The 23,671-nt window shown below is 39.7% G+C and overlaps 3 protein-coding genes across 5 annotated transcripts in view; all 3 read left to right on the forward strand.

The window, feature by feature from the left end:
• The window catches only part of LOC123872559 (FACT complex subunit Ssrp1), a 51,283-nt gene extending 43,479 nt beyond the window's left edge, over window positions 1–7,804 (forward strand). The window contains exons 7-14 of the mRNA XM_045916888.1: window positions 438–599; window positions 1,534–1,666; window positions 3,414–3,595; window positions 4,188–4,296; window positions 5,161–5,358; window positions 5,989–6,103; window positions 6,690–6,874; window positions 7,375–7,804. Coding sequence (XP_045772844.1) covers window positions 438–599; window positions 1,534–1,666; window positions 3,414–3,595; window positions 4,188–4,296; window positions 5,161–5,358; window positions 5,989–6,103; window positions 6,690–6,874; window positions 7,375–7,467 — 1,177 coding nt within the window. The 3' untranslated portion in view covers window positions 7,468–7,804. The remainder of the gene's footprint in view (window positions 1–437; window positions 600–1,533; window positions 1,667–3,413; window positions 3,596–4,187; window positions 4,297–5,160; window positions 5,359–5,988; window positions 6,104–6,689; window positions 6,875–7,374) is intronic.
• A 2,581-nt stretch (window positions 7,805–10,385) lies between these two features.
• Window positions 10,386–12,697, forward strand: LOC123872569 (high mobility group protein D-like). 2 transcript variants are annotated; one of them, XM_045916906.1, is made up of 4 exons: window positions 10,386–10,553; window positions 11,183–11,345; window positions 11,438–11,578; window positions 11,739–12,697. In XM_045916906.1, the coding sequence occupies exons 2-4, from the start codon at window positions 11,196–11,198 to the stop codon at window positions 11,808–11,810; spliced, it is 363 nt and encodes a 120-aa protein (XP_045772862.1). In that variant the 5' UTR covers window positions 10,386–10,553; window positions 11,183–11,195; the 3' UTR covers window positions 11,811–12,697. The 2 variants fall into 2 exon arrangements, with proteins under 2 accessions (XP_045772862.1, XP_045772863.1); XM_045916907.1 differs by having other exon boundaries at window positions 11,742–12,697.
• Window positions 12,698–14,582: 1,885 nt separating this feature from the next.
• Window positions 14,583–21,922, forward strand: LOC123872565 (target of rapamycin complex subunit lst8). Of its 2 annotated transcripts, XM_045916899.1 has the most exons (8): window positions 14,583–14,821; window positions 14,920–15,121; window positions 15,767–15,919; window positions 17,506–17,567; window positions 18,792–18,945; window positions 19,769–19,959; window positions 20,657–20,799; window positions 21,638–21,922. In XM_045916899.1, exons 2-8 carry the CDS (start codon window positions 14,993–14,995, stop codon window positions 21,751–21,753), a joined length of 948 nt encoding a protein of 315 aa, XP_045772855.1. In that variant the 5' UTR covers window positions 14,583–14,821; window positions 14,920–14,992; the 3' UTR covers window positions 21,754–21,922. The 2 variants fall into 2 exon arrangements, with proteins under 2 accessions (XP_045772855.1, XP_045772854.1); XM_045916898.1 differs by having other exon boundaries at window positions 14,583–15,121.
• Window positions 21,923–23,671: the final 1,749 nt, after the last annotated feature.

Consider the following 23,671-nt stretch of genomic DNA (forward strand, 5'->3'; position numbering starts at 1 on the left):
TGATCGTCATCGTCAAGGTCTGCATCCGTACGTAGTCGAAATTCCTCGAACACGTACGAAACGATTTGCTTCCTCTTTCCTAATTCGAACCGCTAGGATATGGAACGCCCTTCCGGCGTCAGTTTTCCCTTCCACCTATAATATGGGTATCTTCAAGTCAAGAGTGAATAGGCAACTTCTAGGCAAGCGCGCTCCATCTTAGGCTGCATCATCACTTGCTAGCAGGTCTGATTGCAGCCAAGCGCTAGTCTATATAATTTAAAAAAAAAAAAAAAGTTGATACTTCGAAATCATCGTTTTAACCGTGGTATCTCGTTAACCACGAAATAAGCTTAAAATCATTAGAGGTATAGAGTATAATATAACCTGTGCTCTCGCGTGACGTCATCAGATCCCCAGTTATGTCTGCAGTTTAAGGTCTTTCTTTTATATTTCAGGCATCACAAGACACCAGCTATCGCGTGTTCGTACAAAGCGGCCGCCGGGTACTTGTACCCCTTGGAGAAAGGTTTCATCTACGTGCATAAGCCGCCTGTTCATATTCGCTTCGAGGAGATCGCTTCCGTCAATTTCGCGAGAGGCGGTGCTTCCTCTACCAAGTAAGATGTGCCTTTGTTAAGAGTCACTATAGTAAATATCTCTCTGACCTTAAGAAGATAGCGGGAAGTGGGTGGATGAGGAAGATGAGGAAGGCGGAGGATCGTGTGTGGTGGCGCGCTCTTGGGAAGGCCTATGGATGCAAACAGGCTGATCGATTGATTGATCGTAAATCCCTTAGCAAGTTGAAGTGGCAGCGGGCAGGCAATGCCTGTCGTAGAGGTGATGTCCGTTGGAGCTGGAAAGTCCTTGACCGCGAGACCACGTATAAGCAAGCATAGTGTGGAATGCCTGACACAATTTACCGATGATATAAAGGGGCTGCCGTTGGTGGGAAGTGGCTGGATGTGGGAGGCTGAGGACCGGGTATGGTGGCGCTCTTTAGAGGAAGGCCTATGTCCAACAGTGGACGTCCACAGGCTGATAATAATGATGAAAGTAAATCTGCGGTGATAACCTAGTGGTTAAGACATCGGCCTCCTATTCAGAGGGTTTGGAGCTTGTAAAGGGACCCTATTATTATCCTCTCTTGTCTATCGGTCCGTCCGTCTGTCTGTCTGTCAGCGGGTTTCGTGAACCGGAATAGGTAAAGAGGTGACATTTTTTCTCTTTTCGCTATAAAAACCAATAAGGAAAATTTCAAAATCGTGGCCATGAAAATAAAAAAAAATGTTATTTCTTGTAAGATGTTACGGAACTCTTCGTGTGCAAGAGGGACTCACATATTATGGCCGATTTTTAACCCCCGACCCAAAAAAAGGAGTGTTATAAGTTTGACGTGTGTCAAACTAATGAACCGATTTACCTATAATCCAAGAAAATCGGTTCAGCCGTTTGAAAGTTATCAGCTCTTTTCTAGTTACTGTAACCTTCACTTGTCGGGGGTGTTATAAATTTTTAATTTACACTTGTTTTACTGTTGCTTTCATTTTGCAGATCTTTCGACTTCGAGATAGAGTTGAAGCAGGGCAGCGTCCACACGTTCAGCAGCATTGAGAAGGGAGAATACGACAAGCTCTTCGACTACATCACGTCCAAGAAGCTGCATGTCAAGAACACTGGCAAAAACGTACGCTACAATGACAAAGTATTTATTCAAAATTGCATTGTACACTTTTGATTGTCGATTATTGAATTTGTAAGATAATGGTGATAATCCATACTTCCATACGTACTAATATTATAAATGTGAAAGTGTGTCTGTCTGTCTGCTACGTTTTCACGGCCCAACCGCTGATTTGAATTTATGATGAACCGAATGAACCGATTTTAATGAAATTTGGTACAGACTCGGGGTACATCCCGGGGAAGGACATAGGCTACTTTTTATCCCGGAAAATCAAAGAGTTCCTACAGGATTAAAAAAAAACTGAAATCCACGCGGGTGAAGCCGCGGGCATCCTCTAGTAATTAATAACGTAATTTTGACGGCCTCCCTGGCGCAGTGGTAAGCGCTGTGGTTTTATTCGATTTCCGGTGGGGTTTAGAATTTTATACTTTTAAAATTTCTGGTTTAGTCTGGTGGGAGGCTTCGGCCTTTGCTAGTTACCACCCTACCGGCAGAGCCGTGCCGCCAAGCGATTTAGCGTTTCGGTACGATGCCGTGTAGAAACCAAAAGGGTATGCGTTTCATGAAAACAGCCATACACCTTCCAGGTTAGCCCGCTTCCATCTTAGACTGCATCATCACTTACCACCAGGTGAGATTGTAGTTAAGGGCTAACTTGTATCTGAAAAAAAAAACTTAAACTTAAAACTAAAGCTACGAGGGTTCTGAGAAGAGCTCACAAAAAATCAGCCGGGTACATCCTGCCCATTTTGTAAAATTTGAGCATTTATCAATTCTAGTTGGCTGCAGAGTAGTATAAAAGAAGTAGTAAGTATAAATAAGTAGAATAAAAGATCCTGATTTTCATGTTAGTCACACTTAATAACCGCGACTTCGTCTGCGTGTCTTTAGGTTTTTAGAAATCCCGTGGGAACTCTTTGATTTTCCAGAATAAAAGTGCCCTTCAGGATGCAAGCTGTATCTGGACTTTTGTTAAAATAGGTTAAGAAAATGGGCCATGAAACAGTAACAGACAGACACAATTTATAACATTGATTTATTGAACGATGAATGCAGTCAAAGGCTAACTTGTATCTGATTTTTTTTTAAAGTATTAAGTCGAAGCGAATTTTGCTTTTGCTTTTAGATTTTGTGTTGGATTGGCTACATGTTACACTTAAATAATATCAAAGCCTCAACGTTCAGTGAGCAATCACATCACATCACACTAATATTATAAAGGCGAAAGTTGTGTGTGTGTGTGTGTGTGTGTGTGTGTGTGTGTGTGTGTGTGTGTGTGCGTGTGTGTGTGCGTGCGTGCGTGCGTGCGTGCGTGCGTGCGTGCGTGCGTGCGTGCGTGCGTGCGTGCGTGCGTGCGTGCGTGCGTGCGTGCGTGCGTGCGTGCGTGCGTGCGTGCGTGCGTGCGTGCGTGCGTGCGTGCGTGCGTGCGTGCGTGCGTGCGTGCGTGCGTGCGTGCGTGCGTGCGTGCGTGCGTGCGTGCGTGCGTGCGTGCGTGCGTGCGTGCGTGCGTGCGTGCGTGCGTGCGTGTGTGTGTGTGTGTGTTTGTTACTCCTTCACGCAAAAACTACTGGACGTATTTGGCTGAAATTTGGAATGGAGATAGATAATATCCTGAATTAGCACATAGGCTACTTTTTATCCCGGAAAATCAAAGAGTTCCCACGGGATTTCGAAAAACCTAAATCCACGCGGGCGAAGTGGCGGGCATCGGCTAGTTGAGAATAATGTTTTCTTTTAAAATCAACAGGACAAAGCGCTATACGACGACGACTTCGGAGACTCGGACACCGAGAAGGAACCGGACGCATACTTGGAGCGCGTCAAAGCAGAAGCCAAAGAACGAGATTCCGACGACAGCGATGGATCTGATGAGAGCACCGACGAAGACTTCAACCCTGACAAGGCTAGAGAGAGCGACGTGGCTGAAGAGTAAGTGAGATAGATGTATCTTTCTGTTAGCAGATCGAGGCTGAGGCGAGAGGCTTGCGGTTGGCCTTAGGTTCCACTTGTCAGTCACTTGTTACTAATAAAAGTGGTAGTACTGTACGCTCCGATTTGTCTATCTTCACGACAGACTGTATTTGTATTTTTGGTTTGAGAGGATTTGTGTTAGTAGTTCTGAGATCTTACCCGACTATAACTAAAAGGAAAGGTTATAATTTTAACAATCTCTGTATGTATGCGCGTGTATACAATATGTATGTATGTAGGTTTATGTTTAAGTGTGTTCTACCGTAGCACCTAAATTACTGAGCCGATTTTGATACTAAATATGAAAAAAATCGACCTGACGTATGTTACAACTCCAAAAAAATCATTTTTTTTTCTATTATATCGAGTAAGATATCAAATGAAAGAGGAAAATTCTTACTTATAAATATAAGTGTAGTACAATGTTAAAATACACCGAGCAACAGAAAAACAAGTTTGCTATATCTGTCGGAAGTTTGCGGGTAGTAGTCGGATTTTAGTGCTGCTTAACTTCATCTTGTATTTATTTGAATTTTTGTCTGTAAAACAGGTACGACACAAACCCATCGTCGTCCGAAGACTCCGATGCGTCAGGCGCTTCCGGCGACAGCAAGAAAGAGAAGAAGAAAGAAAAGAAACCGAAAAAAACTATTACTATTGTAAGTTATATCCCGAATGTTATCTTTAAGGGGCATGAGACGGGTCTGCCGCGTTTTTCGCAATTTGTAAACTAATACGACAACGTAGGCTTATGGTATTTTAACTGCGCCAATGGCAGTATCATCCTCTCAGGTTTATATAAAAATCTTTACTTGAATGGGTCCAGTTTAAGAAATTAGCTATAGTATCGACTAATTTGTGAGTAACTCATGTCAAACTCATTATTTTAACTAATTTCTTAAACTGAACACTTTTAAGTAAAGATTTTTGTGTAATCCTGTGACGATGATACTGCCATTGTCGGAATTAGAATGCCATAAGCCTACTTTGTCGTATTAGTTTATAAATTGCGAAAAACCAAATTAATTTTGAAGAAGAGCGTTTTGGTCTTGTCATATCTCCGGATACTTAACACTGTTAGTTGAAACATTTGTTTTTAAATTTTGTAGTATTTATAACGACATGCTCGTGGTCTTGTCATGACTATACTATTCAAACAGAAAAATTATAGTCAAACTTTATTTATTTTATGTGGGACTACTAGTGTCTAGTGGAAAATAAATTCTACTGAAAACTCCTAATCAAGTTCCGACTCCGACAAGAAACGTTCAAATCTTAAAAAGTTACATTACCATCATTGTAAATATTTACTACTCTTGTAGGCAAATGAAAGTTCAAAATTTAGAATTTATGCAATGGCCAATCTGAAAATTGTTTCAGAACCATATTTTAAAAGCAGATACTCAGGCCCACAAAGTATTTCTGTGCTTTATGCAGACGAAATAGCGGTGTTACCAGTTGATGATGGTTTCCTACTGTCCTAATGTTCCCAAATGAATTAAAACTAACTCAATTGATTACAGTCTGAAGCGCCACGCAAACGCAAAGACAAGTCCAAGAAACGCGATAAAGACGTCAACGCACCCAAGCGGCCTTCCACCGCCTTCATGCTGTGGCTCAACGAGAACCGGAAGAAGATCATCGACGAAAACCCCGGGGTCAAGGTCACCGAGGTCGCCAAGAAGGGCGGCGAGCTGTGGCGTGACATGAAGGACAAGTCTGTACGTATTGCATTAGGGCGAGGCCACAACTGTGATAGCCTAGTGAAGCTGTGAAGCTGTGATAGCCTAGTGGTTAGAACGTCCGCCTTCTAATCGGAGGTCGGGGGTTCGATCCCGGGCACGCACCACTAACTTTTCAGTTATGTGCGTTTTAAGCAATTAAATATCATTTGCTTTAACGGTGAAGGAAAACATCGTGAGGAAACCTGCATGCCTGAGAGTTCTCCATGTTCTCAAAGGTGTGTGAAGTCTGCCAATCCGCATTGGGCCAGCGTGGCAGACTATGGCCTAAACCCTTCTCATTCTGAGAGGAGACCCGTACTCAGTAGTGGGGCGGAAATGGGTTGATCATGATGAGGCCACAACACTGCGGTGCCACATCACATCGCAAAAACGATGCCGCAGCGCACTGAGAACTATACCAAGTGGGGTATCATATGAAAGAGCTTTACCTGTATATTATAAAAAAAGATTTTTATTTCTTTTTATTCATAATAGTTTTTGATTTATCGTGTAATGTTGGAAAAAATACCCGAGTACGAAACCCTCAGTGCGCGAGTCTAACTCGGGCTTGGCCGGTTTTTTATTTAACTCATACTTATTAAATTTAATTAATAATGTTTCCCACAGGAATGGGAAGAGAAAGCCGCCAAAGCGAAGGAGGACTACAACCAAGCAATGAAGAAGTACAAAGACAGTGGCGCCGCGGACGAGTTCAAGCAAAAGAAGAAACAAGCAGAGAAAGGTACGGCAGTTTGAATCTTAGCTTGATCCATCCATACAATTTTTTAAATGCGAAAGTGTGTCTGTCTGTCTGCTTGCCTGATGGTTTGTGTATCCCAGGGATAGACATTACGTTTTATCCAGGAAAATCAGAGTTCCCACGGGATTAAAAAAAACATAAATCCACGCAAATGAAGCCGCGGGCATCATCTAGCTTTATTATATTGTAGAGTTTTTACTAAGGCAATACACATTCCAAGTATTGTACAGAAGCAGGCGTTACTTTGCGGAAGTCCAATACAAAGAATCATAAGCTTAATTTGCTATAATCCGCTGAAAAAGGATAATCTGTATGGTACAACATGCAACAAGCGACATGCACCGCCCGCCCTCCCACTGCTAAGCATGCTGGAATAAGCCAGCCACCAAGCAAGCCTCAAGTACCACCACGCAACACCACACAAATCCATCAGAACATACTCAACGCACGTTTCGCTCCGACAATTGAGCATCCTCAAATATAGACCTTACAATGCACAATTGCAAAGTGTGGTGTTGCGTGATCGTACTTGGGGCCTTTTAAATAAAGTACTCCATTGTATCCAAAGATCGCAAAGCCGCGGAGAAGAAGACGAAAGCCCCGGCGAGTAAAAAGGCGAAGAACACCAGCGCAGGCTCTGGATCTGGCAAGTTCACCAGCAAGGAATACATTGAAGACGATGACAGTTCCTCTGACTCCGATAATGAGAAGAAAGACAAGAAAGATAAGAAGGAGAAGAAGGACACCAAAGATGTAAGTAACAGAAGCCTCAATCCAAGAACTTAGGCTGAAATCTATAGAGCGCACTTTGACTTTGCTCAGACTTAAGACACTGTTAAAACGAGACAGCTTTATAATGTTGGCATAAATCTGTCTCGTTTTAACAGTGCCTTAAGTCTGAGCAAAGTCAAAGTGCGCTCTATAGATTTCAGCCTTAGAGCTAAGCAGGCGAATATGTAAAGGCAAGACGGTAGCGAGTATAATATCGAAGACGTTACAACAGCTTCTCTGACTCCGACAAAGAGAAGGTGACTATAATGATTAAATCACATGACTAATCCCGGCCACAATGCAATTTTTTTTATTGAAAAAATGCCTATATTGGTTTTTTAGGGTTCCGTACCTCAAAAGAAAAAACGGAACCCTTAAAAATACCCGAGTACGGAATCCTCGGTGCACGTTCTGACTCGCACTTGGCCAGTTTTTTTAAAATACTCATGTTGCATTTTTGTTTAAAAAATGTTTTGTTTCAGAGCAAAGAATCGAAGAAAGAAAAAGCAAAGTCATCATCAGAGGCGGAAGCGTCATCAGGTTCGGGTGAAGAAAGCGGTAGTGGAAGCGATTAACGTATCAAACAGTTTCACCTTCATAGTACACTTGGTGTCGCGGAAAAAGAGCTCTGATCATACTTGCGCAGTGGGTGATGTATCGATCCATTTGAAAGGGTGACGGTGGTGGCTATGCAGCCATATGATTGGTCCGTCGGTCAACCTTACGTTTCACGCGCAGCGTACAAGCAAAGAACCCATGCAAAGGCACATTCTCACAAAAGTCGCCAGAGCTCTTTTTACTTGAATCCAACTAGTTTTCAGTTAAACGATTAGGAATACAATCTCGTGATATTTTGTTAGCATTAAGTTTGTGTTAAGTGTATAAATAAGAATTTAATAAAAAAAATATCAATAAATGTTGTTTTTATTAATTCACAAAACAATCGTTTTTCGGGCTATCAGGCTCGACTTGACGGGGTAAGTGCGAACTAAAAGAAGGACGAACGTATTTTGTTTGTTTTAAAACAGACCGGCGAAACAGGAACGAGATCTGCAAAATTTAAAGTAGAGTGACTTAAATCCCTGCCCACAATAAGTATAGTGCGCGACAGGCTGAGATGGCAATCGGGGTATGAGGCGGGGGACGCCCCGCACACCCGCAGCGGCTTAGAAATAAAAAAGAAAGATAAAGCGGGCTCTGGTGGTCTTCCTGTGGCAGAACGATTTTCCCTTGGTAGTACCACAGTACTATCGAAACAGAAGACTTAAAGAAGAGACTCATCACTCAAGAAATAAAAAAATGAACTCGAAATCGAGAGAAACAATACTGTTCACTTCATAACGTGAATCTTTCAAGTTTCATTTTTCCCAAGCCATTTTTAATTCTAATATTTTTTTATATATTTTATAAATCGATTGTAATACATAAAACCTACCACGTCAAAATCATTTCGCTTTGGGAAAACAACCATCAAAATTTCAGTGTAGTTATAAAAACCGGCTTTCTCGTAAAATATCTGTACCTACCTAGGTACTCCTACTTATTATGTACTAGATGATGCCCGCAGCTTCGCCCGCATGGATTGGTCAGATCCCCATCAGGATTGAGGAGCTGGAATCCAAATTTTTTTATGGAACAATGTCACAAAGTACCTACCTCTTTCGATTTAAAAAAAAATACGCAAATCGGTTCAGAAATCTCGGGGATATCAGTGTATATAGGTAGAAAAACACAACTCCTGCATTTTTTAAAGTCGGCTAAAAAGTAACCTATCTTACTCCTTGGTTAACCCTCTACTTGTCTGTGAAAGTCCCGTCAAAATAGGTTCAGCCATTCTCAAGATTAGCACGTTCAAACAGACAGACACTTCAATTTTATTTATTAAAATAGTATAGATATAGATTCTGAGATAAAAGGTGGTGCGAAAATGTACCTGCTATTGAACTTTACCTTGGGCCTTGGTGAATGCGCGATCACTTTTTCACTCGAAGGGTTCGCACTAAATTACAATAGCACCTCAATTATTTTAATACGAACCATGACAAAAAGAGTATTAATAAAAAGACGCGCCGAGACCCGGGTAGACGTACGTCTACACTTTTTTCTACAGCTTTGGGACTAACTTTAACGACTTCCTCTATTTTAGTGTTCCGTACTCAAAGGGTAAAAATGATCTGTCTGTCTGTCCGTCTGTCGTGTCTGTCAACAAAACCTATAGGGTACTTCCCGTTGACCTAGAATTATAAAATTTGGCAGATTGGTAGCACATGTAAAGGAATAAAACCGAAAACCGTGAATTTGTCACAAATCACAGAAAAAAAAATGTGTTTCAATTTTCAAAGTAAGATATTAGATAACTAGATCAAGTGGGGTATCATATGAAAGGGCTTGCACATTCTAAAACAGATTTTCATTTATTTTTAAGAAGTTTTTGATTTATCGTGCAAAATGTCGGAAAAATATTATCCGAGTACGGAACCCTCGGTGCGCGAGTCTGACTCGCACTTGGCCGGTTTTTAAATGTTGTACCGTACCTATTGCAGGCGTTATTTTGTGGAAGTCAATGATATACAAGGAACCGATTAAGCTTTCGGTTCCTTGTAGACCATTTTTTTTGATGGGGGCTATCTCAAAAACTAATCTAGTTAAGAATGTGAAATTTCGTAAAATTTTAAAGTATCTATTAAGTAGATACTATTAGTACTAAGTAGAAAATACCACCCGCCGCCGCCCCCTTAGTAGGTACTTATTAATGGTGTCCTTTTATACTTATTGCATCTGTTGCTACCTACGACGAGTAGCTACGTACGTCTTTGTTATATTCTGTAGGTAGGTTATAGTTATATAGCTATCTACTACCTACTTAACAAAATCTGAGTTACTCATTGCTCTTATCTCTTGGTGATAATATTCAGTTGCAGTACAATGAAGATCTAGAATGTATTTTATTGCTAACATCTTAAGCACTACACCCTTATACGTCAAGAAATAAAAACTATTTCTCAAGTTCCTCAAAATATCAAATCGTAAACAAACGCGCTCACAAACGTTGTTTTATTGGCGTCCCTTTCCCACTTCGTTTGCCGCGCTTTTTATATTTTCGAAGTAAACGTTGGCGGCATTCGAAATCTGGCGCGATTTCTTTTGTGAGTCTCTCATAAGGGAAACCTAAAAGAGGCTTAAACCACATTTTGAGATACTTCTTTACATTAATATATGAAAAGTTGTCATGAAAAATGTTTATTTGTACTTAAACCATCATAATATGATGTAATTTAATAGAAATTAGTGTTATTTTCTTAGTATTTCATCAAATAAATTTATTAAGCACAATGTACGGGGACAACACGCTCAATAAAATTTAAGCTTTATCATGGTGTACTAAGGTGCTAATTTTAATGGAGATATTAATCTGTACTTTACGGATATACGTAGCACAAGATGCTTCCGTAAACTTGCGTAGTTGGTAGAACTGTTGGCGTCAGCCAATCAGGCACGACATAGATGTCGCTGTAGTAGCGACGCGAGACGACCCAAGCTAGCTTGCTCTGGGAACATTTTTCCACACTACTTCGAGCTCCATACAATTTCTTCTGTTTCTCAGTTCTCTGCAGTTTGGTTGTGTACCAGTTCAAAAATAATTCAAAATTTTCGCCATAAGGTAAGTCTGATTAATTTTCTAATTAAACCTACGCGTTTTAATAAGCTTAATTGTGATTATTAGTGCGTGATTCGTGATAATATGTTTCAATCCACGTTGGAATTTTGAGTCAAACATGGCTATAGGCTTCGTCTTACTTTCCGTAGTACGCGTGGGTATGGGAAAGGACGCCCTATTTTTAATAATTAATTTCTCGATTCTTTTACATTGAACGTCTGAAACAGTTCTTCTACGATCTTTTGTTAAATACTTCAAGATCTATTTGGTAATTATGTCATCTAAACTTATTGCGTATTTTCAACACAATATGAGAAAACAAAATGGCTCGTTCGACCGAAGCATAGGCCAGTGAACTCGTTGTATGGGGCGATTACTTATTTCATCGATTTTTACGTGAAAACTTAAACGAATTAGTGAATTTTAGCGTATTTAAGGTTAATTGATTGCCTGAATTCATTATTTTGCTAAAATAAGGCTACAAAAACGTTTCCCGCCAAAACACTTCTCGTGCAAAGCTAATGGGCGCGTGGTTGCACGTTAGCTCGAAACAAAAGTCGAAAGATAATAGTGTTCGAGCTTCCTAACCTGTTGCCACGCTTTCAATAACTGATATCTTTATTTTATTTCAGGAAAAAAGTCAAAATGACGGACAAGCCGAAGCGTCCTATGTCAGCATACATGATTTGGCTCAACAGCGCAAGAGAACAAATCAAGTCCGAGAATCCTGGTCTAAAAGTCACCGAAATAGCTAAAAAGGGAGGTGAAATATGGAGGGGCATGAAAGACAAGAGTGTAAGCTTTCTATTATTTTATCAAGTATTTATCTATTTAGTTCTTTGTCCTAACTCATTCTATTGTATTGTTTGTATATTTTCCTTATCCAGGAATGGGAAGAAAAGGCGGCTGAAGCCAAGGAGCAATACACTAAAGATCTAGAATCATATAATGCCAATGGTGGAGGTGGTGAAGGTGGTGGCAAGAAGCCACAAAAGCGAGGAAAGAAGGGCAAGAAAGCACCAGCACCCGTGAGTACTCTTCAAAACAATTCCATTTTCATAATTTTTTTATTTAATAATTTTGTTGCAAACTTGTTATCTTGTCAAGTGATATTTATTGTATCTTTATCATTAAGAGATAGTAGTGTAAAGTTGTAGACGGGTGATTTGATTGTACAACTTGTTTCAGAAGGCTAAGAAGAAGAAGGAGGAGTCTGAGGACGAGGACGGTGGCGAGGAGGAGGATGAGGAAAGCGAATGATCTCCTAACCATAGGCATTTCTGTTCATATTGAATAAATTTACTGGATTTAATTTATTAACAAAGTAAAATCGGACTGACTTTCCAAAGTCTGTATTTCCATATGTTCTTAATTTTTATATGAGTATTACAGATTATTAATTCAAAGAAAAAGATTAATTAACAATTTAATGTATTTATGAAGATTTGGATATGATAAAATTGTTGATTATTTGACAGGTGTTATTTACTACTTATGTCTTGATTGTAGTATTGAATAGTGTTTAGGTTTAAGTGTGCAGAGTTTGGAAAGTTTCACCGCAGGCTTGGTGTCTTTAGGGTTTCCAAGCCTAAAAAAAAATAATTTAAGTGTTAGCATGTATACACTGGGGAATTGTACAGTTAGCCCTCCCTCGTTAAGTTCGCTGTGACTCTGGATGCTCACCTTTTAATGTACTTTGAATGGTTTCATCAAAACTGTGTCTACTACAATCCTTCTGCCGTAAAGCTGTGCTTTAAATCAGTTTGATATGCCATAAGTATAATTTACGTCCTAGATTTATTTTGCCCACATAGACAAGTTTTGGTCAAACTATATCAACATGTAAAATAAGAGACAATTCCATGTATGAAGAGACAGCTTATTGTTAATTAAACCTACCTCTCTCATTGTAAATTTCAATGCTTATAATGGTACCAAACTTTTAAGCTAAGATCAGTCGGGACACGAGCCCGATCTGTTAGGAAATTGATGTGTATGTTGTATTTTTAGTTATAGGTAGGTTTTCAATGTGATTAGTCTCTCAAATTTTACATTTGTGTTATTTTTAAAATGAGAATTAGCATTCCTCATGTCAATACGGATTTTACATGTTCAATAAAGTAATTTCATATAAGATTCTATTTTTCCATTTGTCTTTTCATTCTTCATTTCCTGGCTGAAGATGTTTATTCAACTGTGATGTTAAATATATCAGGTAGGTACCTACTAAAGCTATTAGGTATGGTTTGCTGATATCTAAGTGCACAGGATCTAGGTTCGTAGGTTATATACTAGATAAAATATATCAGTACAAATTTATTCAATCTACATTCGGTCTTAAGTTAATAATTGGACGCATCAATAATTTGATGTTTTCATGGCATTAGGTACATCGTGTATCACGTAGAATAATTGTGAGGTGTTTAGAACGACGCAGTGACGCCATTTTGATTTAGGCGACACTCGACAGGCGTTGTTCACCATAGATTCACTAGTTTGTTCACTGTGGCGTAAGATAGGCATGGGATACGCGATCTGAGATCGATTAATCGGGGAAGCGGTTTCTTGTTCCCAAAAAATCGATGCCTATATAGTAGTGAATCGATATTTTACCCGAGAAAACCGAGATTCGACTATTATGATCATTGATTATGATAATAAAAATATACCCAAAACGTAAAGTAGATTTTCGTTTCATTATTTAGTAGTTATAGTATGATAGTTATAGTTATAACTATCATAATAATATCACTGATAGTTTGTATGGTTAATAATCGTTAATGTGTTAAAAGCATCGATATAATAGATAGTAGTTAGGTCTGCGGTTAAACGTACCTAATTAAAGAACTTTTTTTTTCTTTTTTTTTTTAAATTAGTTAATTTTTTTTAAAATTAGTTAGTTTTGGCTCAGACCTGCTAGCAAATGATGTTGCAGCCTAAGATGCTAACGCTTGTCTAGAAGTTGCCTATTCACTCGTGACCTGAAAGTACCCATATTATAGGTGGAAGGGAAAACTGATGCCAGAAGAGCGTTCCATATCCTAGCGATTTGGATTAGAAAAGAGGAAGCAAATCGCTTCGTATTATGTTCGAGGAATTTCGACTACGTATAGATGCAGACCTTGACGATGCCTGGCACTACGATGGTAGAAAGGTGAAGGAGGAACCAGGTCAAAGAGTTCTTGTGCACTCTCCGAAATATATCCTGTAGAATAATGATAGACTCGCAACTTTGCGGTGTTTTCCAAACTTTGGAGTTTATAGTATTCATCAGTGCTTCATCACCAATGAGTTCTAGCTCGGCGATCCTCCGAATCCAATGCTTCGAGCTGGTACTTGGCAGAGACATCCCATAAATGGCTGCAGTACCAACCTACTCCATGTACGATCGAACTTGAGCTTGGTACAGGGTAAGAAGCTGTTCCGGCATAAAGTAGGTACCGCTTGACTTTGTTGAGAATGCCAAGTTTCTTGCCAGCTGTTTTTGCCTTGGATTCGACGCATTGTCCAAAGTTGTGATTGAATGAACTGTTGATTCCTAGAAGTTCAACACTATCGGTAATCGGAACGGGTATACTTTGGAAAGTCGGAGTACCTAAGTGCGAATGAACTCCGTTTCGAGCAGAACATTGAGAATGGCGTCGTTTTTGCTTTCCAAAAGCATAAATTATATCAATATAAAGTGAAAAAGCAATCTGAGATCTAAAATGTCGGTCTTTTGATCTCGATTTTTTAAATCGATTTTTCAGATTTCGATTCAAATGACGAATCGTTTCGAAAAGAATCGTCATGAGATCGCCATCCACTGTGACAAAATCTCATGGGGCGTATGATGTGTATGATACTCTTTGCATGGAGGTGAGTGAGATGGTAGGATGTTGGTGGCATGGTGGCTTATAATATATACTTAGTCTGAGCATGGTGGTATGGGTATATTATGGTGACAACATGATGACAGCCATGGTCAACGATTACTGGTCTGTGGTGACAACCGTCACAAGTGTCAATCACAATCTGACAGTGAAGTTTGTGGTGAAGTTTTATCATATTGTTATTTTTTTATATCGGTACACTATCGGTGTGTGAAAATCAGTGTTTTAACTTGTTTTAAATTGAAATTATGTCGAAGACGCACAGTTAAATTTTTCAAGGAAATTGTTAATATTATTCTACAATAGCCAATCAATCGACTGGGCATAGGCATTTCTCCACAGCTCCCCTATTCTGTGACTCTGCGAACCTCTAACTCTAAACGTATCTACCTATTTAAAGTAATTCAACAATATTATTGTGATTTTTAATTGACTAACTTTATTCGATATTGCGATGTCTTGTGTGCTACCTTGATCTTTTATTACGTTCACTCCAGGACTGGTAATGAGCTAAAGGAACGGTTCAATGAGATTATAAACAACGAAGGATACGTGACTTTGGATCAAAAAATGGCTGGGGAAGGAACCGTAGGAAGTGGTTCCCAAGTAGCGCTGGTTACAGGAGGATATGACCATACTATTAAGTTATGGCAGGCACACAGCGGCGTTTGCTTACGGACTATGCAGCACCCAGATTCGGTAACCTAAAAACATGTGAACACTTGCAATATTACAATAATTAATTATTATTTAATACTATATATTTATGTATGATCTGTATTACCCAAAACCAAGTTAAAAGTGGACTGAAAGTCACAGGTCCAAACCTAACTGGACTGCAGAATCTTTATGCTTACTATTATCAATGCTAATATTGTAATGCCAAACTCTGTCTAGCTTTTCAGAGCCCAACAGTTTAACAGATTTTGATGAAATTTGGAACATAGCATACATCCTGGGGATGGACATAGGCTACTTTTTATCCCAGAAGATTTCCACTGGATTTTTAAAAACCAAAATCCACGCAAACGAAGTTGCGGCCATCATCTAGTAAGGAATAAAAGGAATATTAATCATGTGCCTAGTTTAAGAAAAAATAGAAATAGATATGTATAGTAGTCCTACTGAAGTTGCAACATGACAACTTGTGTGTAACATAGTCTAAAGATTAAATACACAAGCCCAACTGAAATTAATCCTACCAGCAATTTTTGATACATTTAAAATTATTTGAATTTTTCATCAACGCAAAAAACGAGAGGAAAGAAGTAGAATATAAAAGGCAGAGAGAGAAGATAGTGAGTTAACACTGCATGTTAAATAAACCGTATTTTTTCTTTACAGCAAGTAAATGATTTGGAAATCAACCCCAACAGTCAGATGGTGGCAGCATGTGGCTACCAGCACATCAGAATGTATGACCTGGCCAGCGCTAACCCGGACCCTGTCATGAATTTTGAGGGTGTTGTCAAAAATGTGTCCAGAGTTGGTTTCCAGGTAGATTAAAATTTTATGTTCTTAGAAGACATCTTATACTATACTTCTTATATCTTAGACATCTTATATTATATCACAGTTATTACTGTGCTGGTGTGGCACTATTAAAAGCTGTTAAACTATATAAGAAGAAGAAGAAAAAGACATCTAATAACAATGCTGCACATGCAAATTCTGCTATGTGGAAAATTGTGAGTTTTCAGGAGAAACTAATAAAAAGAAAAAATTGCATTACTAAATATGCATTACAAATAAACACTCACACTTTTTAAAAATAAGCAAAATGGCAAATAACTAAAAACTCAATAGCAAAATCAAAATCATTTACTCAAAGTACCTAGGTACTATTGTACACATTTCAATAGTCAGAATTGTTAGATTCATAAGATAAATAGTGATAATTAATTTCGTAAAAAAATTAAAGCTACGAGGGCTCCAAACGCGCCCAGGTCTGAGATGAGCCCACAACAAACTCAGCCGGGTATTCTTTTTATTATCACCACTTCACAAAATCACTTATCACACATATGTGCACAAAAACAATATATTGCATAAGAGCCCCCGCAGACTTACAATTGCAAGTTGGGAAACTAAATCGCAGAGTATACAAATAAGCACAGTGACTTATGACATCCCGCACATCTTATCCAACTAAATTGTTCAACTAAATAATTGGGCATCGATTGTATCAGAATCGAAATTCCCTTCCGATTACGCACAATTAAAAAGTTGTCCAACTATTGGCCGACAGCTTATTAGCACGGGGACCCTATACAAGCTCGCAGACTATCCAACTTAGTTGGTCAGTCGCACGGCAAGATCCAAGAGGCCGTTGCGCGCGCGCGTGATTTCCCCGCGCCCGGACCATCGACGACGGGCACGACAACGGTCACCCGATGACTCATTGCAAACGATAAAGTAGAACAGCTTAAAGATGAGGTGCAAAAAAGACCAGCGCTATACAAAAAAGACTTAAAACAAGCTTATCAAAATAAGGAATACTCATTCTGTAATACGAAAATTTATCTGGATAACATAGCAGTTTAGAATGCAAGATAATCATGTTGCCCATGTTCTAATCTATCACTTAATACAGGATGAACCCAAAAAGTTCTCTTTTGTTTTCGTCTTCTTTTTATTAATATGGGAATGAGAGTTTTTTTTCCGCATTTTCACGCACACGTCACCGCGCTAGCAACACTGTCACCGACTAAATCAATTTAGTCTGCGTTAGTCTGCGTCTAACAACCGATACAATAATTAGTTGGCCGATTAAATTGTGAATGTTTGCGATTTCGTTGTTCGATAGTCGCTCAACTTGAAATTGTAGGTCTGCGGTGGCTCTAAATATTTAAAAGCTAAGCTAATATTTTAATACAACATCATATTCTTACAATAGTATTATAATATATATGACTGACTTAACTCAGTTGTTTACATCCAGGGTCCTTATTCTAAGGGCCTCTGCATGCAATGCGGTGCCCAGAAGGACTCACCATAGTTTAAACCCTAATATTTTTATTCTTATATAAACTTTGAAACTGCCTTTCCAGTGCAAAGTGAATCAATATTTCATTTTTTTTTAGGAAAATGGGCAATGGATGTACACAGGTGGTGAAGACTGCACTGCAAGAATATGGGACTTGAGGTATAGTATTTTGTAGTTTAATCTATTAAAAAAAATATCAAAGTAGGCTAAAATTGAAAAATTGTAGGGAAAAATTGAAGGATGTTAAAAGAGGTGACAGTATAGCCTAGTGCTGGGTTGGCACTACAAAGAGCCACCAATCAAGTGAAGAAGAAGAAGAGGCGACAGTATAGAAAAATGCAAGGGAAGCCATGTTGGAAGTCTTTGGAGGAGGCCTATGTTGTATGAAAAACATATGTTTAAAAGTATGAATAAATACCCAACATTGCAAGTTTATTTTTCAGTAATAAACGCTATGATTAAATTTAAAAACAAATACATAGTTTGTTGTAGATTGTTGAAATTATGAAATACTTTTACGACTGCAGCTGGTTGCTTCACATTGCACAGCTGTTGCAGTCTTATGTCAGAATTGGTCTCATTCAAATTAATACTGTAATACTGTGTCTGCTGTATGTCGTGATATAGTCCGCCGTCTGTCGCGTGCCATGGAATCTCGCCTTTACACTTCTAACCAGCACTTGTCACTTAACAAAATGTGAATCAGGCGTGCATGAGCGAGCTTGGCTAAACAATGCCCATTCAGTACAAAAAAAGTGGTATTTTAAGGGTTCCATACCTTAAAAGGAAAAACGGAACCCTTATAGAATCACTTTGATGTCTGTTTGTCTGTCTGTCGTGTCTGTCAAGGAAACCTATAGGGTAATCACCAATTTGGCAGGTATAGGTGTGTCTCATAGCACAAGTAAAGGAATAAATGCGAAAGTAGAATTTATGGTTACATCACAAAAAAAATATTAAAATGTGTTCAGGAAAATATTTATTTACTAAATCACATATAGATGGCGCTGTTGTCATTAACTTGGTGTGTTGCTAATAAAAATATTAAACTATCTTGTACGATGGTACGGAACCCTTCGTATGCGAGTCCGACTCGCACTTGACCGGTTTTTTAACCCCCGACCCAAAAAAAAGGGTTGTTATAAGTTTGACGTGTGTATCTGTCTATCTGTCTGTGGCATCGTAGCTCCTAAACTGATGAACCGATTTTAATTTAGTTTTTTTTTTGTTTGAAAGGTGGCGTGATTGAGAGTGTTCTTAGCTATAATCCAAGAAAATCGGTTCAGCCGTTTGAAAGTTATCAGCTCTTTTCTAGTTATTACTGTGACCTTCACTTTTCGGGGGTGTTATAAATTTTTCATTTACACTTGTTGTTATTTGTAGAGCAGGTCGGCCGTTCCAATGCCAGCAGATATTCCAAGTGCCGGCGCCGGTCAACGCCGTGGTGCTGCACCCCGACCAGTCGCAGATCATGGTCGGCGGCCAGAGCGGCATCATACACATCTGGGACTTGAAGACTGATCACAATGAACAACTGGTAACATTGTCACTGTTGCTTATGGCTTAAAAAACTTAAACCGATTTTGATGTGGTGCTAAGCACTAGTCTCCTTTTAGAATGGGAATGGTTTGATAGTCTACCGAAAAGTTAGAGCTATGTACGTACCCAGGATTAAGACCCTGACCCCTGGAATAGGAGGTTGACCTTTTTTTGACAACTAGTCGAATCGGTATCATTTTATCAAACGTCAAAACGCGCTTAGCATGCCAGCTTCTATGAACTACTGGTATGTGACGTCACAATGATTTGACGTGCTTTTTTAGTTTAATCGATAATTTAAAATGGTTATTACACTTAAAACTAACAAAAGACGTGGATTTTATGTATTTTGGAAGACTATTTAATAATCACTGAGAAATATATATTTTTTGACATAGGCAAATACTATATTGCGTTTCAATTCCACATGTCTTGGTTTTGTATCGCCTCAAATTCAGGCCGCTGAATCCAGCGGCTCCTTGTAGAATATAAATGGAAATTCTTTATTTGCATAAAATGTGTATTACAAAATATGATAGTAATTATTAGAAAGTTCAACACATTTTCTTTAGCATAATGTGTGTTACAAAAGATGATAGTAATTATTATTATTACAAATTTCAACACATTAGTCGTAGCGGCGTACAAATGTTGTGGTAGTTAGTTTAATGTCATCTGTCCACCTAGTCTTCCAAAAAAAAAAAGTCTAGAAAAATTCCATTTTTCTATGCTTTCTGGTGTGAGGTTGACATTCCAGCACCTTGGGACCCCAACGTCTATCGCTTCAGCTACAGTGGTTTACACGAGGTGGGTGAATTCAGATTCCAGAGGCGGAGAGCAGCATCCAGGACATCGCGATCGACCCGTCGGGCAAGCTGATGGCGGCCGTCAACAACAAGGGCAACTGCTACGTGTGGTCGCTGGGCGGCGCGCCGCCGCGCCCCGTGCCGCGCAAGCACCTGCGCGCGCACGACAAGTACGCGCTGCGCTGCAAGTTCAGCTACGACTCCACGTGAGACCAACCTTACACTACTACCATCCGCGGTGTTCCCACTATTACTCGTGCGCATTAACATGGCACCTGGCTCGAAAACAACCCCTCCTCCCACTTCCCCGCGCGATGCCCCGCTCTCGCCGTGCCGCTACTGGTCTCGCACGGCGCGGCGGCACGGCGAGAGCGGGACATCGCGCGGGGAAGTGGGAGGAGGGGTTGTTTTCGAGCCAGGTGCCATGTTAATGCGCACGAGTTATAGATTACAACATGGGGGTTTTCAAGGGGCAACCAACAAATTCCTGAAAGGCCGGCAACGCATCGGCGGTAACTCTGGTGCTGCAAATGTTCATGGGCTGCTGTAATCACTTAGCACCAGGTGATCCGCCTGCTCGTTTGCTCTGTTTTATATAAAAAAAAACAACAATTTATAAGTTATGCCGTGCCTGCGCATAAATCTTATTTTTGAATGGTGAGAAAATCTTATTTTTGAATGGCGCGAAAATATGTCGGACAATAGCGCACGTCCATCCGCTATTTGTTGTTGCCTACGCGCCGTGTTTTGTACGCGCGAATTATGAGCCAGATAGCACGAGTCTCTTTTCGGTTTTAGTCGAAAGTTAAATCACGATTACCGTCGCTAAGTGAGGTTACTATGCTTTTGACTTGTATCAAGTTTTGAATTGGTAACTGAAGCAATGTAAATCCGCGTCGACAGAATGTTGGTGACGACGTCTGGCGATTGCTCGGCGCGCGTGTGGCGCACGAGCGACTGGACTCTGCTGCGCGAGCTGCGCCACGAGAATCAGCGCTGGGTGTGGGACGCGGCCTTCACCCTTGACTCACGATATCTTTTTACAGGTACAGTAAAAATAAAATAAAAATAACCTTTATTCTCTGATACTACTTATATACAATATACACTACTTACTAAATAACTGTATTACTAATTTCCTAATGCTAATATTTAATCCTACCCTATATTTTATTCTAAAAAATAGTAAACTAGCACTAATTAGTGTAAGGCTGTCCTCTTTGGACATAGGCCTCCTCTAAAATCCGCCGTTTCTCTCTGTCAAGCGTCAATCTGCGCCATTTTTTTGTCCGACAATGGCCGCTCTGATGTCCTTTTTTATTGTGAGGAAAATCCTTCATGGCTACTACTAGTCACAGGGGAGCACGGTGGTTATGTCGGACTACAAACCTTACGAAGTTCCATCCCACTGCTGATGACGGAGCACAAGGGATCGGCAACTCCTCGTTAATCAGTTAGTGTGTGGTCGCTGAAGCAGACCCACCACCGCGTTAGAGGCATGCTAGAACCACAGCACGTTAACTCGAGGACCATACTGTGACTGACAGACCACCCCGTGTCCATCACCCACAGGTCTTCGTAGAGGCCAGGACTCGGGGAGTGCGATTTTCACTCGACGTTCCTCATCCTCCACATACACAATCCTCGTTCACACAATCTCTTCTTCGTTTTTTTAAAAAAGAATTTTAGCCATGCTAATCCCCTCCCCCCCCCCCCCCCCAATTAAGAGTAAAGCTTGTGCCAGGAGTGGGTATGACAATAGTGCAACGGGTGGTGTTTGAACCGCCGACCTTTCGGAATTCAGTCCGCTCCTCAACCGTTGAGCTATCGAGGCTCTAAATCGAGGCTTTGTTCACAATATTTTTATTTATATTTGTTTCCCAGGTTCATCAGACAGCTACGCTCGGCTGTGGGATTTGGAGAAAGGTACGCTGGAGCGCGAGTACTGCGGACACCAGAAACCTATCACCGCCCTCGCGTTCAGAGACCAGGCAGTGTAAAGCTGTTCAACTTAACTGTATGTGTACGGACACTGAATTTGGCTAAGCTGTACAATAATTTGTGGTGGTGTCATAGATGAAAATGTACATTTGTATGCTTTGTTTTTATCTGTGACACTGACAACAAATAAATGCATTTCAGGCTCAAAATGGCTAGAACCCAGAGCCGTAAAACGCTGGAAGAAGTGTGCTACACAAAATGTGTAATGTTTTACCCTTAGATTTAGGACTAAAATCGCAAAATCAAAATTTATGCATTATACCGGAAATTCATTCCAGTCCACGTGTTGGCAGAATCAGCATCACTAACATAAGCCCAGTTTCTACTTGAACAGAGTGGAATGAAGATGTGTTTAGTGGGCCTATCAGATTTTTGATAGATGAGGTTAAAAATTACGATATCTTTTAAAATCTAATTGGTTGGCTGAACACGTCTCCTCCATTCAAATTAGGCGGGAACCGGGCCTTAGTTCCGACTCTAGACTGGTATAATAGTTATCTGTGGTTCCGATAAGCTCTCATAACGGTCGCTACGTCTACTGCTATCAGCGTCAAATTGGCGAATATCAAGTTACTTCAAAAACAGACCGGCAATTGCAAGTCCAGCGTACTTGTATATATAGAGGTCAATGTGTACAGTTGATCATCATGTTAGCATTTCAACTGTGGATGATGAGGAGGTTCTTGGTTAGATTACCGAATCGCACCAAAAATAGGTATTGGATTTTGAGTCAGTAAATTATTTTTAGGGAACCCTCGGTGCACCAGTTTGACTCGCACTTGGCCGGTTTTATTCAGTACTAGCTTAGTTAGGTAGTCGCCTTGTTGTGTGCCTTGGAGAGCACGTAAAGCCGTTGGTCCTGCGCCTAACCCCTATCCGGTATCCGGTCGGTTTTCACTGATTTTGCATTTCGTTGTTAAGTTTAACTACTGCCATGTAGTGCTAAGTGCAACTTGCAACTATTAATTTTTAAGTCATAGTTGTAAGTTCATGTACATACGTTCTTCCTATCACTTTATGTGCATTTACTGTGTAAATACATAGACATAAGTACATGTAAATAATTGTTTGTTACAAAATAAATGATTTAGTATAATACTTGTTTTATTGGCTTTATTTCTTTCTTTAAATCATTAGTTCCCAAAGTGGTCCACCTGCACGTCCCAGAGGTCGTTTTCGTGATCGGAGTCCACGAAAATTTATTTGCTTCCGATAGTGAAGAACTAAAAATGTTGCCTTGACACCTATCGATGTTTTCTAAATAAGTGAGAGTTGATTGGTTCCTTGTGCTGTCAAAAAAGTAAAGCTGGATACATGCTGGATGGAATCACTTTTTGATTAGCCAACTTTACTTTTTTGACATCCACTCGCAGGATAATCAATTTTTTCGAAAACTATGTAATTAAATCGTGGTTGGAACTCAGCCGCAACGGAAATTACCATAGTTATACCATTTTTTTTGTCGAATTTTGGGAATACAGGGGTCCACCGGAACCAGATGATAAAAGTCTGGGAACCTCTGCTCTAAATTATTGCACCACCATTAATTTTACTAGTCCACGCGACTAATTTGTAAGCTAGTGTGAAATAAAACAAGGAAGTAAGCGAATACAATTTATTCTTGAGATAATATAAATAATTACATTTTTACGTCATATTATATATCTATGTATAATAATAATTTCCATTAAGTATATTTTATTGCACAGCAACGTAAAATAAAACAAACCTATACCTATCTATAATAATAGTACTTATACACAATAAATATACATTTTTGTGGTTTCCACTACAAACACAAACATACATTTTGAACTTTACGTATAATACTGCAATTTTTCACAAATTCAGATCTAATAGAAAGTAACTTCAGAATACCAAAAAGCCCTTGCAAATGTAAGCGCTACTTACAACTAG

This window comes from Maniola jurtina, chromosome 15, assembly GCF_905333055.1.
Source record: "Maniola jurtina chromosome 15, ilManJurt1.1, whole genome shotgun sequence".
Taxonomy (NCBI): Eukaryota; Metazoa; Arthropoda; class Insecta; order Lepidoptera; family Nymphalidae; genus Maniola; species Maniola jurtina.

Bases quoted from the DNA above. Each gene is read 5' to 3' on its own strand.
- LOC123872565 (XM_045916898.1), top strand. From the start codon at position 14,993: ATGGCTGGGGAAGGAACCGTAGGAAGTGGTTCCCAAGTAGCGCTGGTT. The intron at 15,122-15,766 runs GTAACCTAAAAA...TTTTCTTTACAG, and splicing joins CTATGCAGCACCCAGATTCG to CAAGTAAATGATTTGGAAAT. The intron at 18,946-19,768 runs GTAACATTGTCA...GGGTGAATTCAG, and splicing joins CTGATCACAATGAACAACTG to ATTCCAGAGGCGGAGAGCAG.
- LOC123872569 (XM_045916906.1), top strand. From the start codon at position 11,196: ATGACGGACAAGCCGAAGCGTCCTATGTCAGCATACATGATTTGGCTC. The intron at 11,346-11,437 runs GTAAGCTTTCTA...TTCCTTATCCAG, and splicing joins GGGGCATGAAAGACAAGAGT to GAATGGGAAGAAAAGGCGGC. The intron at 11,579-11,738 runs GTGAGTACTCTT...AACTTGTTTCAG, and splicing joins GCAAGAAAGCACCAGCACCC to AAGGCTAAGAAGAAGAAGGA.